The 16,428-nt window shown below is 36.0% G+C and overlaps 1 protein-coding gene across 2 annotated transcripts in view; it reads right to left on the bottom strand.

Annotated features, from left to right (window-relative positions):
• KPNA4 (karyopherin subunit alpha 4) overlaps positions 1 to 15,805 on the bottom strand; it is a 30,083-nt gene extending 14,278 nt beyond the window's left edge. Inside the window, exons 1-8 of one of the 2 annotated variants that reach the window (XM_083363432.1) lie at positions 15,398 to 15,805; positions 5,592 to 5,636; positions 4,764 to 4,853; positions 4,646 to 4,675; positions 4,501 to 4,553; positions 3,852 to 3,947; positions 3,653 to 3,738; positions 1,011 to 1,097 (exon numbers count right to left, since the gene is read on the bottom strand). In XM_083363432.1, coding sequence (XP_083219558.1) covers positions 1,011 to 1,097; positions 3,653 to 3,738; positions 3,852 to 3,947; positions 4,501 to 4,553; positions 4,646 to 4,675; positions 4,764 to 4,853; positions 5,592 to 5,636; positions 15,398 to 15,466 — 556 coding nt within the window. In that variant the 5' untranslated portion in view covers positions 15,467 to 15,805. Of the gene's footprint in view, positions 1 to 1,010; positions 1,098 to 3,652; positions 3,739 to 3,851; positions 3,948 to 4,500; positions 4,554 to 4,645; positions 4,676 to 4,763; positions 4,854 to 5,591; positions 5,637 to 14,972; positions 15,083 to 15,397 lie in introns of those variants that run through there. The other variant, XM_083363433.1, reaches the window with a different exon arrangement.
• Positions 15,806 to 16,428: the final 623 nt, after the last annotated feature.

The following is a 16,428-nucleotide window of genomic DNA, read 5'->3' as shown; positions in this document are numbered from 1 at the left end:
TTATAATTGCTTGTTTGTGAATTGAGGGATCCAGCTTGGGAGTGCTACTATCAAAATGCTTGTGTAAAACAAGAAATTCTGGGTTTTTTTGTGAGGAAGAGGTAATGACATTACAGTAGTCCTTGACTTAACCACAATTGAACCCAAAATTTCTGTTGCTAAGTGAGACAGTTAAATGAGTTTTGCCCCATTTTGTGACCTTTCTTGCTACAGTTATTAAGTGAACCATTGCAGCTGTTCAGTTAGTAACATGGTTGCTAAGTGAATCTGGTTTCCCCATTGACTTTGTTTGTTATAAGGTCACAAACGTGAATTATGTGATCCCAGGACATGTGAGTCAGTTGCCAAGCATCCGAGTTTTAATCACTTGACTATGGGGATGCTGCAATGGTGTTGTGAATAATGGTCACAGTTCACATTTTTCAGTGCTATTGTAACTAAATTGTCACTAAATTAACTGTTGCAAGTCAAGGACTGCCTGTATTTCATACCAGGAAAAGGGATAACTGGACTGATTTGTGGACTATTGCTCTAGATAGTGGATAGCCTATGAAAAATTTAAAATAAAGCACTCCCATGTTGGGAAGCACCCAGCTGGGCAGGCCTCAAGTATGGAATTAGCCTCAAATCCTTGCAAAACCACAAGAGATCCAGAAATGACCCTCTTTAAGCTCCATAAAAAATTGTTTCAGCTGAGGTTGGCATCTGGGAAGATGCCTGTATAACAGGCAGAGTATAATAAAATAGCAAGCTTGAACTCTTCACATGTGGGTCTGGTTGTTTGTATCTGACACACCATGAACCAAGTAATTAGTGTTATATTCTTCCATGTAATTTTATGATAACATCCATGCATTATCACTAAAAATACTTTTGGAGAAATGGAGAAAAAAGATTATGTACAAAATATTTCTGAGAAAAAACTAATATTAATATTGCAGTGCAAGCTTGGCAAGTTATTAAATGTTAAGTGATAGAATCAGCATGTTTTTATTTAAAATATAACAAACCTATGATATTGCCTAAAGCCCATACTGCTTGTTCACAAACATTTTGATGGGGTGAATGCAGCAACCTCAAAAAGAGTGGGACAGCATCTGCAAAAGAAAGTCATAAATTACTGAATTGTTTCAAAGCACAAAAACACACTCTTAGTATATGACTTTAAGCTGATGGATAATGAAATCCAAAGCCTCAATTTCTGAAAGCTGCTACAATCAAAAACAATACAGAAAATCCTTGACGTACGACCACAACTGAGCCTAAGCAAAAGTTGTTATGTGAATTTTGCCACATTTGATGATGTTTCTTGCCATAGTTCTTAAGTGAATCGCTGCAATTGTTAAGTTAGTAATACGGATGTTAAGTGAATCTGGCTCCCGCATTGACTATGCTTATCAAAGGTGATCACATGACCTTGGGATATTGCAGCCATCATAAATATGAGTCAGTTGCCAAACATCTAAAATTTGATCACATGACCATGGGGATGCTGCAATAGTTGTGTGAAAAACAGTCATAAGTCACTTTTTTTGTTCCACTGTAACTTTGAACAGTCACTAAAGGAACTGTTGTTAAGTCAAGGACTACCTGTACCCTCATTCTATTCAGTACTGCAACATTTGTTTCTGGATAGTTACATTACGGAATATGCAGATTTTCTAAAATCAATATACAATTCTCCAGAAACTTAAATGGAAATAAGAAGAGGGGAGAGCCCATCATACTCACCAGCATATATCAAGCTAATTAAGGCTGGTTATATTTGTTTTCATTAAAAAAAATTTCATCACTTTTTTTACTTAAAAAGCACAAAGACCTTTTTGCTGGCCATGCAGTATTCAGTAAAAAAAGATTTTAATACACTGTCTTTATACAACCATATTTTAGTATGCTTTAACTAACTTCTTCAAAAGTAGTTTGGGAAAAAAATCATAACTGACATAAAGTTGTGTCTGGATACCTCTGGGCCATTATATGTTAACAGAATTAAAACTCTCAGCAGCCAATAGAGATCCTAATAGAGTTTAGCAAAAACTAGAAGATAATAAGTTCCACACCAAACATATTCATTAGACAAATTATTATTCATTAAGCAAAACAAATTATATAAATTAAGAACAAGGCATTTATACTAGACAAGACTCTAATTCTGGAACATTTTTAGAAAATCAAACCTCTACGTATTATAGATTAAAAATGAAATGTTTTACATAAGATAAAGATTATACTTATATTTCATATCTGATGCAACTATTTTCAATATGTTAAAAATAATACATGAAGACAGAATGAAATATTTCTGCAAATTTCTACAAAGAAATTTCAAGGCCCAAAGTAGCATTTAAGTGAGGAATCCAATTTTTAAAAGTCAAATTATTTAATCTCAACTAAGTCAATCTCATATTAATTATACAAACCTTCAATATTGTTTTGAAATAGTTAAATGTAATTCAATTTGCTAAACCATACTCTTAATAAGACTGACCTACAGCTTTGCCCTCACTTCCATTTCCTCCAATAATTGCCTTACTTCAGAATACCTTATTTGAATCCTTAATTATAATTTATTTTATTTACGTTTGATAAAAATAAGCCAGTTTCATGAACTGTAAGTTCATTGAAGTTACACATGATACAAGTATCACCTAAAACAGAAGGAAAAGTATCACCTAAAACAGAAGGAAAAGCTTGCAAGTTGCTTTCTATAGCTATACTACAGAACAACATATCCAAAACCAAGATTTGCTACAGTTAGAATATAAAATAACAGAGTTGTAAGGAAACTTAAAGGTCTTCTAGTCCAACCCCGATTAGGCAGGAAACCCTATACCATTTCAGACAAATGGCTATCCAATCTCTTCTTAAAAACCTCCAATGTTGGAGCAGTCACAACTTCTGTAGGCAAGTTGTTCCATTGATTAATTATTCTAACTGTCAAGAAATTTCTTCTTAGTTCTAGGTTGCTTCTCTACTTGATTAGTTTCTATCCACTGCTTCTTGTCCTGTCCTCAGGTGCCTTGGAGAATAGCTTGACTTACGTTTTTCTTCTTAATCACACTGTGATATATGATAATACATTAACAGAATGATTTAATCCAAGGATTCCATTACTTCCTTTATATATTTGAATTATACTGAAGAAAAGCAGATATTTTGGTCTATAAGTATAAAATTGCAAAAATGCATCTTTCAATGGAAAGAGAAATGCCATGCTGACAGTGTATAGGCTCACATTTACTTCCTTTAAAAAAACCCCCAATAATCTGACCACATTTTAATACTTGTATAAGTTTTTAGAATATTCTCTTCTCCCCTTTGGCTTTACAGAGGCTGTGAGAAACAAGTAGAAACATTCTACTTGTTCAGCGCAGAAATACATGGTGATGTCTTAATCAGAGCACTCTACTTCTTCATAAGCAATTAGAGAAAGAGAGACAAGAAGGATGGGAAATATAAACCATGTACAGGCCAGGGAAAATTTCAACCCACATGAGATGCAGGTTTCCCATTTGTGGAGTTAAAAGAATTGACTGATTGGTATATATTATTATATTCTTAAAACAAAACTCAGAATGTACATAGTTCTATTTAAAGAGGTTTTGCACAAGTTAATGTGTATGCAGAAATGCATTAGTAATAATTAACTTACTGGATTGAACTACAGCCTGTGTTTGTTCAGAGGTTCCAGATGCAATATTTGTCAGGGCCCACGCTGCTTCAAATTGTAAAGATGGGCTAAAGATAATATTTAAACACATTTAAATAAAGACAAGGATTTAGTTTTCATTCCAGTATTTTCATATATCTGCTTCTATTTTTAAAAATCTGCTGTTAAGGTACATACTCACTTATCATCTCTTTCCAGACAATGCACTAATATAGGTAATATTCCAGACTTTATTAAATCATCAATTGGTGGATTGCGATCACTGGAGAGTAGTTTTCTATTTAAAAACATACAGTAATAGATCAAATTTTCATTCTGGCTTTAGTTTCTTCCATATGGCCTTTCAATAAATACATAGATCCAAAATTATTATCTCAAAAAGAACTGATAGTAATTATCCAACATTTCAAATATTTACCATCTTAGTATTGATACAAAGATGAAATATTATGAAGGGGAGGGAGAGGGAGGGAGGGAGGCAGGAAGAGAGAGAGGGAGAGAGAATATTTTGTGATCGTGATTTACAGGCCATAAACCATTCATTCCAGGCCCATTGTAATATCAAATGGTTGTTAAGTAACCAATCTGTATTCAAAAGCTATCTGCATACACATGTCAGGGCATCATTTCATCTATATTTGTTCAAAAAAATAGGCTTTTGATTTATAAACATTTTTACTAATCTACTAATCAGAAAAATAAATTTACTAAAGAAATTTAGCTTTTCATATTAAGAGAAGCTGTAGAATCAAAGAACAATCACAATTTCCGTTAATAAACTTTATTACAATCAGAAACTTACAACTCAAATGATTAAAGTAGCATCTTACCTTGCAGCTTGTACTGCACTTAACTGGATTCCCTGGTTGTCACTTGAGGCATTCTAAAAAATAAACCCATTAATTAATTTTGTAGTCAGAATTATTAAAATATGAACAACTTCATTGAATTAAAAAAATGGAAGCAGATATTTACCTGAACTATTGCCTCCAATGATGTATTTTGCTGTTATAGAGATAATAGTGTTAGGAATGGTTTCTTTAAAAAACAAAACAAAACAAATGTGACTATTGTATATTGTACTTATTCTTACCACTCTCAAGTCACCATCTATATCAGAATCTTCACAGATATCTTCATGGGGTACATTTCTTCTTTTTAACAGATGCTCATCTCTTTTGTTCTTTTAAATACAAATTATAAAATTATCTTCTGGAAATATTTGTAAAATGCTTTCCCATTTTTTTTAAAACATATTAAAATTTGTACATTAAAAAAACTCAATATAAAATAAGTGCAAAGAACAAAATGCACAATGTTTTTATAATTATCTATATTTAAGTGTGGCATACATAATAAAATGCAATAATATACAGCATATTATCAATTATAACACTTTTCTGAAATGCAGAAAAGTGCAGCATGAACATTCATGACTAGTGCCGCAATGCTGTCTAAATTTTCAGGTCACCAAATGCAAAAAATGTCCATGTGAATTATGAAGAAATTTCAATCCAATTGTATTTTTTGCTGTCCTTCTATTGTTCACAGGCTCAATGAACTTAATTAATTCACTGTTGTTGCTTCATTGTCAGATTCATTTTTTAAGCTGTTGTGCAGGCAGGGCAGGTTGTAACTAGCATACAATAGTGCTTTCATTGTTTGCACAGTGAATACTTAAAATGTTTTAAATTGTGATCTTGCTGTTTTGATCCATTTTTAAAAAACTCTTTGTGTATGTTTTGTTATTTGTGAATCCCTTCATTTTAACTAATTTATAGACATTATGAACATCAGAGTGGTGAACATTAAACACAGGGGAAGAGAAATTTCTCATATTTATGAGGATAGTGCCACCAGTATGTACTGGACTGAGCCAATGTTAATTTTAAAAGTATGTGATTAAAATGTTAAAGCTTACTTTTCTTAATTCCACAACAACTTCATTTCGCTGTCTTCTCATGGTCTGTAGAATTAAAATATTATAGAATTATATTCCACTCCTAATGTTTTGTGAAGTAATATGAATTCTAAGTGTGACTATGAGATTTCATCAATTCTACAAAATTCTGTTATAGATAAATGAAGTAGGCCCAAAGCTTAAAAAAATGAGTATTAACATTCCAAAAACTGATGAAAGGAAAATAGATTAACAATTAATTAAATCGATTAATTAACAATTAAGGTAATTAAATTGCACTTATTGACATAATACTGTTTCAGTAAGTTTGATCATTGCATATGCTAATATATTCCATTTATATTAGAAACAAAATAGTTCTCTTTAATGTCACATTATAACACAATTTAGTAGAGATGAATCAATCTTTCCTTTGGTTTCCTGTAATACTTTTTCCAACTTATCTAGATTTTGAATCAAAACAACCTCTTTAATAGCTGTACCCAGTAATGAAACAAGACAATTTCTAATACATCAACCAGAATACACAGCCATCGAAAGCTTCAGGCTTTCTTTTTTCTCAGACATGAAACTTTCTCTGTCCACAATTTCAGAGTTTCAAGAAGTCCATATCTTTTAAAGTAAGATTTATATTTCTTTTATTAAACGTTATTCCAGTACAGTATTTTTCAGACATTAAAACATTCAAATTTATTGTTAGAAGGAATATTAGGCTTACTGACATGGAAAAAAATATGTAATGTCTGAAGCTCTTTGCTAAGCTCATATTGATCTTAACAGCACCTTCTGTTCTTATTCACTTCCTCTTTCAGATTAAAGGAGGGAAAGAAAATCTTAATTTTCCAGATCAGGGTTCCAAACCTGGGCGGGGGAGGGAGGGGAAGATGACAAATTAAGACATTGTGATAACGTGCCATATAATCCTTCATACAAGACAGGTTTCATGTAAGGTATTTTCAGTGATGAAATACAACTAAGCTAAAAGGCTACAAAATAGTTACTCCAAAAACAAGGCCTGTATGAAGCTCAATTACATGTATTCCAACAGATCCACACTTTTTGTTACAACACCAATCTCAAATGGTGCAGGGAATTCATCAAGCCCCAAGGAATGTATTTGTGAGCTCACAAGTATTGATGGACAATATGTTAAGAATTTCAGCATTAACAATACCAACTAAACCTCTTCCACTATGATTAGGCCCTTGACTTGAAAGCATGCATAATTGTGAGTAAAGAATTACACTGTCAACTAATTATTTCATGGAGTATCCAATAACTGTTTCTGTCAGGCCTTGATAGAAAATTAAAACGAAAGTGGAGTCAGTGAACACACACCCGCGCACACATATGTATATCTATCTTCAGAAAAGTTTTCACCTAAACATCTAAATTTTTAGTGAGGAATTACTGGTTTGTATAAACATTCAATCTTCTATATTAGTCATAGACCATCTACCTAGCGCAACAGGGCTCCTAATCAGAGAAAGAACTGTAACCATGTTTTTCTGAATGTAGATATATATCCTTACCCACTTTCCCATCCAATGAAACAAGTGGGGAGAACGCATGTCAACACATTTTGATATTACAGTAGATGTCTTTACAGTGTAATTATCATCTAAAATAATAAAATTTGTGATCTATATTATGGATAATTCACTTTAACAAAATAACCAACTATTTAGACGAGGACAAACGCTTCAGAGGATGTATGTATGTATGAAGTTACTGATCCGCCCCAAAGCACGGATCAGCTGTAGCCTGGCGCTGATCCTGGGGTTTCTGCTAAGTTAGCAAGCATGTTTTCTGGTGAAGCAAAGCAAACTGGGCAGGAGCACAGGATTGGCGCGTGCAGCTACAGCTGATCCGCGCTTCTGCGGAGCAGTCCAGAAGCGTGGATCAGCTGTAGCCTGATGCAGATCCTGGCGCTTCTGCTAAGTTAGCAAGCAGCATGTTTTCCAGCAAAGCGTGAGCAAGTGAACTGGGCAGGAGCCCAGGATCGGCGCACGCAGCTACAGCTGATTAGCTGTAAAACCGTATTTCTGGAATTTGGGTTAGTTTGGGGTAAATATTAGGGCAGCAGTTTGTTTTCCAAATCTGGATGAAGGAAGTTTAGAAAACTTCAAATGGAGAGCTTTCCTGTTCCCAGATATTAGACTGAGGAGGGATAGGAAAATCTTTTTTTGTTTGGTAAGGCTCAGAATTTACTCAATGGTCCAGAATTTTTTATTTCAATAAAACAGTAAGTTTTATTCTTTTTTTATTGTTGCCTTAAGATGAATTGGGAATCTCTGCCCACTCATATTTGTTGGAGTGTATTTCCCCTCAATCTACCCAGTATGGTCCTACCTGTGGCTGTGGTATTTGAGTTCAGCAACAAGAAATCACATTAATTTGAGAGGGTTGCAGCCGGCTTGTCTGTGAGAATTGATCCTCTCTAGAAACTTCTCTCTGACAAAAGCAGGGAGAATTATGGAACCATGAATGATCTCTATGTAAAACAGGTGGTTGTGAAGGATATCCATTGCTTTCTCAAAAGTACTTAGAAAGGTGCTCTCAACTTGAATAAAATATGTAAAATTGTTCAGTGCAGTTTTGTGGGTGGGAACATATGCTCCTATATAGCTAGGCAGCCACATCAGTAAAAGGTCTGAAGCAGCAGTGCTTTAATTGAAAAATCAGCTCTGACTGGTAGGTAGCTCACTGAACACCTTGCGCATGGAAGTTGGTTGCACAACAGCTAATTAGACGTATGAATATTTCTGTGGTAAGGTAATCATTACTAGAAAAGGGATTAAGTATAAATTACTAATAAAAGTAGTCATCATTTAGTGACTGCCTCATTTAGCAACTGTTCAGAGTTAACAAGTGATGGGAAAAATGTGATGGGCAATCTATCCTTGCATTTAGAATCTTTGCAGGTCTGTAAAACTGAACTGAGTTCATAAGCACAGCAGTGGCATCTCTTAGCTACTGCCTTACTTACTGACCAAGTAACCAGTTCCAAATGTGGATGGTAATTGAGGCTATCTGTATTGTCAAAACCCAAAGTGCTGCTATTTTCAGAATGAGTGACCCGGTGTAGTAAATCTATCTGAAAAGCTTCTGAAATGTGGAGCATCTGAGTGGGTGTACTTTATCACTTTTTTCCTCTTTTGTCGTTAAGTTTTTTACACCTTCCTAAGCCACTGGTGGTACTCAAATATCGTCATGTCCTAAAGGTGGTACAGTCTGTGAAAAGGTTGAAAAACCGTTCTAAATCAACAAAAGATGGTTATGTGCTGCCATCTAGCTGAAGTGTTGCACTTTACAAATATGCAGTTTAGGCTTTTGGTTTGTTACTGCATACAGTATTAATTTTCCACTGGACAAACTTTCCATCAGTTCAGTATCTTTCAGTTTGACTTGAAAGAGAATATAAATCTGCACACAGACAGGCACACATAAATTTTAAGCACATTTTATAAATCTTAATAAAATCACTGACTCATCAGAATTTTCTGCAATAATTGACAAAAAAACATTGTTCAAGAATCTGGCTATTGGCGTATTTATATCAAAGCCATCTGGATTGGAAAAATGCTTTAAGCAGGTCTATTTTTCACCATTTTGAGGTCTATGAAGTCAAAAATATCACTTTTATTAGTTTGCATTCACTGCAAGTTGTCTAAGCAGGCTAGATGTAGCTTTAGCTTTGACTTTTTAATGCTTATTAACCCTGATTTTTCATCTTCTATGTTTACTTTCATAATGATTTTTTAACGAAGTCTTTTGTTTAGCTAAGAGTGGTATCAACTGCATATTTCAATCTGTTAGTTTTTCACCACCACCCCGTTTTGATTCTAGCTGCCATCTATTTTAGCCTTTAATTCAGTAATTATTATGTAACAGATATGGGATCAACATGCATCCTTAAATTACTCCTTTTTATTCCAAGCTATTTTTTCTCCAAATGCAGTTCTTGTTCTACCTTCTTATAAAACTAGTACAGACCTTCAAAAAATAATCAATCACTTAATCAAGACTTAATATATTTTAAATTCTGGCAAGGTGTAAATTCAAAGCCATTGTTTATGATAAGCAAAGCAACCTTTTCTTAAAATTCTCTTGCTCTCTCCACTTTATATTAAACATTAGTTCATTGATCCCTCTGCCTTTTCTTAAATCTATATGCTTCTTTCTCATTCCTCCATATAGAGCATTATTCTTTATAAAATATTAAAACTAGAAAAAAACTATACAGGGAATTATTTCTTTGGCAATTCATACATTCCCTTCCATTTCTTGTCTTAGGTATGAATGCACGCCGTCTTGCTACGTTTTTTTATACAGAGCTTGATATCGTTTTAAATGTCTCTTCTACATTAGTTTAAACAGCTCAATGACTATTTTATTTGTATCAGATATTCATTTGACAGATAACCTATTGCCATTCATACCTCACACGTGACTGGAGATATGTATATATATAGGTATATATATGTATGTATATATATGTATATATATGTGTGTATATATATATATGTGTGTGTGTGTGTGTGTGTGCATACACACATACACACACACATACACACATTTTATATTTGATGGTTTTCTATTATATACACACACACACACACACACACACAAACATTTTATATTTGATGGTTTTCTATTTTTTAAAAAATAGATGCAACAGAGAAAAGTTGAGTCCAGTCACCCTTCTGAAAGAAAGGTGAACTTTGTTGAGATTTTGTTTTTACATTTGTGGGACACAAATACCAAGATTGGGGGAATGGACAGTTAGTGAGAAGTTTGGTAAAAGCATAAGAAGCACTGGAAAGGCAATTCAGAGATTACTGGAATTATTTGGAAAGATGGAGGGATGGGAGGACTAGCAGGTGGTTTGACTGCAGTACTCAGAAGACAAGAGCCAAGTGAAAAAGGGGTTGGAAGCACCAAAGAAGCAGACTGATGGCCTTGTCTCCAGAAGGAAACAACAGAATAATACTGTACAATGTTGGCTTGTGTTTGTGTTATATGTGTTAAATAAGTAGCTTGTTAAATCACTTTTACTATATTCTCATTCTATAATCTAATTTGTAAAGGTTTCAATATATTTACATCTTCCTCTGATCTCAGTTGCCTCTATCATAGCTATTCCACTATTATTCTTCAGAACCAGGTTAGATGCACTTTTTTCTAACTTCTTTTTAAAACAGTTTTCTTCAGTTTTCCCATATCCACCTTTGTAGATATTGTTGACCAAGATATTGTATTTTTGTATTCTTACTTGATACTGTAAAAATATATCTTTAAAGATCATTCTTGTTACTAAAGGCTTCCATCCTTCATCTTTCTTTAGCAATCATAATAGCTTTTCTGAAAGCTGCTTAGATATTTTCCAATTTAAAATGCTAAAATATTTTTAGCTGGTTTAGTTTTGAAAATGTCTCTGAAAAAGTCATAAAATTTGGTACGGTCACATGGTGATCCACTTTTATAAATATCACAAATGTAATTGCCAGGCTCAATTACAGTTGTAACTTGAGGACCACCTGTCTATATGTTACATGAATTAAGTTTTGGTAACAAACAAAAAGTTGTATTTGGATAATGCTATTACTTTACTGCTTTAGTGTATTTACTCAATTCAAATCATCCTACTACCTAATGTTCCCCATTTCCTCAACTTTTGTATTCCAATCACTCACCAGCAATATCACATCTTTTTTTTTACTTAAATTGCTTTTAACACATCTTGCAATTTGTCACAAAACTGTTTTTTTCCACAGATGTGTTTGAAGCAGGTATATATGCAACAGTGATCTTCACTAGAATAATTCCAATAGATGTGACTCTGCAATTTATAGGGATATAGCCAACCACACATTTCAAGTATTTTTAAAGTATTACTGCCTCTCCATTCCTTTGCCGGATTTTTTGCATGTAATAGTCTATTAATACGTAGATTTATTCTGGCCATATCTTCATCTCTAGGTGTACTCATAAAGTTTAACATTCTTCCCCACTAACTAAAATAGTTAATAGTTTCTTCCATTCTGGTAATCTCATCATATGATACAAGATCATGTCCAAAAATATTAGCTATGTCCATATAGATATCCTGGCAAAATACTCTGCTGCTGCTTCTTCTAAGTTTGATTTAATACTTCCTTCATATTGCTAAAACCTTGACTTTCATAAACTCCTATGGATTACCCTTAGCTGCACCTCTCCTTTACTGGGAAGAGGGACTTGAGGTTTCCACCAAGATCATTCTCAGGGACTCTGAAGTACTGAGCTCTCCAATCATATCGCCCAAGAGGCAAACCAATAAGTTACAATATAAATATGAAATCTGATTACAGTAAGTATCAATAGATCACCATCTTTATAGCAAGCCAAGAAATTGTTGCAGATGGCAGTATTTTTAGTTCTATTAGAACACATGATAAAAAAATCTCCCAGAATAGCTTAACATGACTATAATTAGAGATCTGTATCTTCTGCAACTTTAAAATGATACATCCCCTAGAAAAGGAGTAGACATTTAGACCAGCAAAGTACCTCCAATAAACCCTTAATCTGCCCATTCATCTGCAAATAAAGAAAAATGAGGATGGTCTATGCACCAATTCCCTGCAACATGATGATCTACTTTGAGGGGCTAACAATATCCAATTTAACCATGATTTTAACACCTGTAAAATTTCTATGATGGCACATGATGCAACTATGACACAATTTACTAAAGAATTACAGTATAAACTGGCATAGAGCAATTACATCTGAAATTTCACTGAATGCATCTCAACAATTCTAAAATCTACTGCAGTCACAGCTATTAAGCAGCTTTTCAAGACTGTTTAAGAAAAGTACATTCAACTGTATTGTACAGCTAATTAGTTTAAAATAGCCTAAACCTAATATACTCCAGATGTGTTAGGTTACAATTCCTATCATTCTTAAAAATAGAGCCATAAAAATAATTTGATAGTACCTAATCAAATTAGAGATAACTGAAAGTAACACATGCTGTTTATTAACATAAGCCTCTTTTCTACAGTACTATCATATATAACACATCAATTACCTCATAAGCCAGATAATGTCACAAAACTTAAAGATGACTCAAGAATGATATCCCATTCATATTGAAGATTCTTTTTATTTTAAAATATTGGGATCAAGAAGATTGTTTTCCACAGAAGGAGGATTCCCAGGTGCGCTTAAATACCCACCTTTCATTAACCTCCTGCATGAAAAAATAGACTGGCAGTAAGCAGAAAAAGCATATTTTTATCAGCAAATATTGTAGTGCTCCTAATTTTCTGCCTTCTGTTGATTCCAACTTAATTTACACTCCCCAATCTTTAGGAATGAACATACTCTCTCTTATAAAATTTAGAATGAACAAAATCAATTAAATGAGTTTGAACAAGCTTTGGGTTTACATCTGCAGTGGACAATTTGTTAGCTTGTGATTTTCAAGCATTTGGTTACCATTGAAGCACAATTTTACACCAATTTTACATTCAATTAGGAACTGTACAAACATTTTAGATATTAAAAAGTTCCATCTCAACGCTACAAAAAAATCTTTTAAAATCTCAGTCTTTCCTCCTGAATGACAGAACCATACTTCAGAGTTCTTGCCACTCCCTCCTAGTTCAACTTTACAAAGAAATCGGAAGCATTCAGTCCACATTTGCTAGCTTGCTTTTATTGGATTTCTTTTGATCTAGTAAAATTAAAACCAATGTTTTTATTTTTTACATTATGTAGGTAACAAAACCTTATCAACGACTCACAGATTAATTCCAACGTTTTCTAATTTTAGAATAAAGCCTTTCAAAATAAACTTTGCAGATGTTCAGCACATCTCATTTGTGAAACAATTTAAAGTTCACATAAAATGCTATTAAATATGCAAGAAAACTACCAGAATTCACAGCATTTCCTAGCATTATATACCCCTTCTGTGAAGGAGCCCAAAAGTTGAGGGAATTAATATGGCACTATTCATGAAACCAAATTAGTTAATTTCATGAAATTATAATTTTCACTAAAGATAAACTATTACTTGTAATCTGAGCTGGAGTGAAATATTAGATATCTATTAATTAACACTAATTAACATTAATTAACACTATTTTCTTGCCAGCTAAGCAGGTATACTATCAGAATCTTAAATATACAATATAAACTGACCATATTTTCAAAAGATTATTTACCTGCCAGCCATCTGAAAGACATAAGACCATATAATCTAAATAATATGCTGTTCAGATGGATAAATATTATGTTATAAAGGAGGTAGAAATGGCAGCAAGAATTCATGAAATCTGGGAGGGGGGAGGAGGGAGGGGGAAGGGGGGATTCTTAAAGGAAAATTGTATTTTAAAACTTTTCAATAAAAAAAAAGAATTCATGAAATCCTAGATTGAAGGAGAAAGTGTTATGACCATGCTATATCAGCTTGTTACTCATATTATTTTATTTATTCAATACTGGTACCAACTTTGTAAAAGACATATTTTAGATTATCTTGTGACGCTGTTGCCTAGGCAAAGAAGTTGAAAAAAATATTGCATAAGACCAATTCCATGTTGTTGCTAACTATATAGACATACTAGGAGACCATTTATCTTTTATAAATTCTCAAGTTGTAAATTACTGTTAGACATAATTCAAAATTTGTGATAAGACATCTTAGAAACTGGGATGATATTCATACAATTTAAAAGAATTTCTACTCAGATGAGGAACTATAACCAAGCTGCTTACATTATAGTGTCTTCCATCATTGACCATATCCAAGGGCAATTTTGAGCAACCCTGGAAAACTGTGCTTTAATTAATTAATTTGTCAAGGTATCTTACATGCAGAATGATCAGCCAATTTCATTTCATTTGTTTCCTGGCTGAGGCTAGGTTGAAACAAGGAACACTTGTGAAAGTTAATGGCTTAACAGAACAAGTTCAATATTCAAATTTCACTTTAAAAACTCATGGCACAAACACTTTTCTTGTACAGTATTACAGTAAATACAACCAAAAGTAGAACAAGTGAAACAATTTCAAATGAAAAACTGACCGAATTATATTTACACCACAGAATAGATAAAACTATAGTACAAAGTAGTTTTGTTTTTTTAAAAAAGAATAATTTAAACAATATAGTACCAGGACATTTGTGCAACTGTCTGGCTCCAAATCTGGTTCTTTATGGCAAGGTGCAGTTCAGAGGAGAAAAAAAAGGTGGGGAAGAGGGGAAAAAACAAGTCATCTGACAGGACATTTCCATGTCAGGCAGCTGAGGTGGGGGGGGAGGGAGGAAGGGGCTCCTCCATCAAGCTTCGGCCATTCGGCCTCCTCCTTTTCTCGCCTTCCTACCTTGGGCGTAAGGCCTCACTCTTCAAGGCAAGAAGGAAAGCACCCCCTTCCCGGTCTCTCTTGAGCAAGAAAAACGGAACCTTCCATGCCGCCTCCACGGCCGCCGCCGCGAAGAGCAGCAGACTAGGCCGCGGCCCTTCCTAGCCCAGGGTGTTGAGTGTCGACGCGTCCCTCGCGAGGAAAGCACAGCGAACCCCACCCTTCTCCTCCTTTCCCCTCCTCCCTCCCGGCGGAGGCTCCGGCCTCGCTTCGAGGCACTTAGAAAAGCAGGCCGACTGGCCTACCGGCCGGCCGCCTAACGCTGGCGTGGGAGATTAGCAGAGACGCCACGGGCAACTGATCTCCAAACCCGCCGGGAGCCTCTTCGGCGCGAGCGGCGGGCTGCTCCGGACCCTCCTCCTCCTCCTCAGAAAGGGGGTGCCTACCTCCAGGTCGCGGCCTTTGTTCTTAAAGTTCTTCAGCCGTTGGTTGTCCAGCTTCTCGTTGTCGGCCATGGCGGGAGGCAGGGAGCGCGGCCTCGCTTCGTCCTCTTTCCTCCCTCCTCTTTCTCCCGGACCCGGCCGGGCCCTTCTTCCCGGTTCTACTGTCGCGTCTTCGTCTCCCGGCTTCCCTCAGCACCGCGGCGGTCTGGCTACCTTACCTCGAGCCGCCTTCCGCTCCGGCCTGGCCTGATGACAAACTAAGAAGCGGCAGCGGCCGCCCTGCCTATTCCAAGCGCTTCCGTTGCCTTGTAGGCCTTTCTCAGGGCGGCGGAATGTGCCGGTAGCGAAGGCAAGAGAGCGAGCGAAAGATGGGGGAGGGGAGGGAAGGGGACGGACAGGGGGGCAGGGGAGGAGGTTGTAGCCTCGCTCTCAGAAAGAGGGCAGCGGCCACGCCTTCCCCCTATCCAGCGCCACGCCGTGATTGGCTAGTCCTCCGCGGTGGGGCGGGACGCCGGAGCCCCTGGGTGGAGAGACATAGGCAAATGAAGGGCGGCGGAAAGGTGGAGCGCTCTGGCTGGGAAAGGAGAGTGGAAGGGCTGGCGCGCGCTCGCGGAACTTTCGATTCCTCTCGTCAGGGAGAGCCGCTCGCCCGTCTTCCCAACCAGACGGGGTCCCGGTAGTCATTTGAAGGGCAGAGGTGGCCCCCGATGGCTCCCGACGTGGACCAAAAAGGTTTCGCTTGTCCAGGCGCGGCAGAAGAGCGTTTAGTCATGTCCATGCTTCCCCGGTGGCTTTCTGCCTCCCCTTCGTATAGGAAGCAAATGAACTGGGCTGAGTCGGGAGTGCCTGCGACTGTTGCCTTTCCTTCTTTGCTTCTGGGGAAAGGCCGTTCAGAAAAAACCCTGGCGGACGTTTAGTAAGGGCAGCGGCCTTGCCTCTAGGTTACGCACGGTTTATTGATACCAACTTTTGCATTTATTTATCGATTTTATTCCTAAATGAGCGGGTGGCTTTCAGGATAAATACATAAACGT

Source organism: Vipera ursinii, assembly GCF_947247035.1.
Source record: "Vipera ursinii genome assembly, chromosome: 5".
Taxonomy (NCBI): domain Eukaryota; kingdom Metazoa; phylum Chordata; class Lepidosauria; order Squamata; family Viperidae; genus Vipera; species Vipera ursinii.
This window is presented reverse-complemented; position numbering and strand designations above follow the sequence as displayed.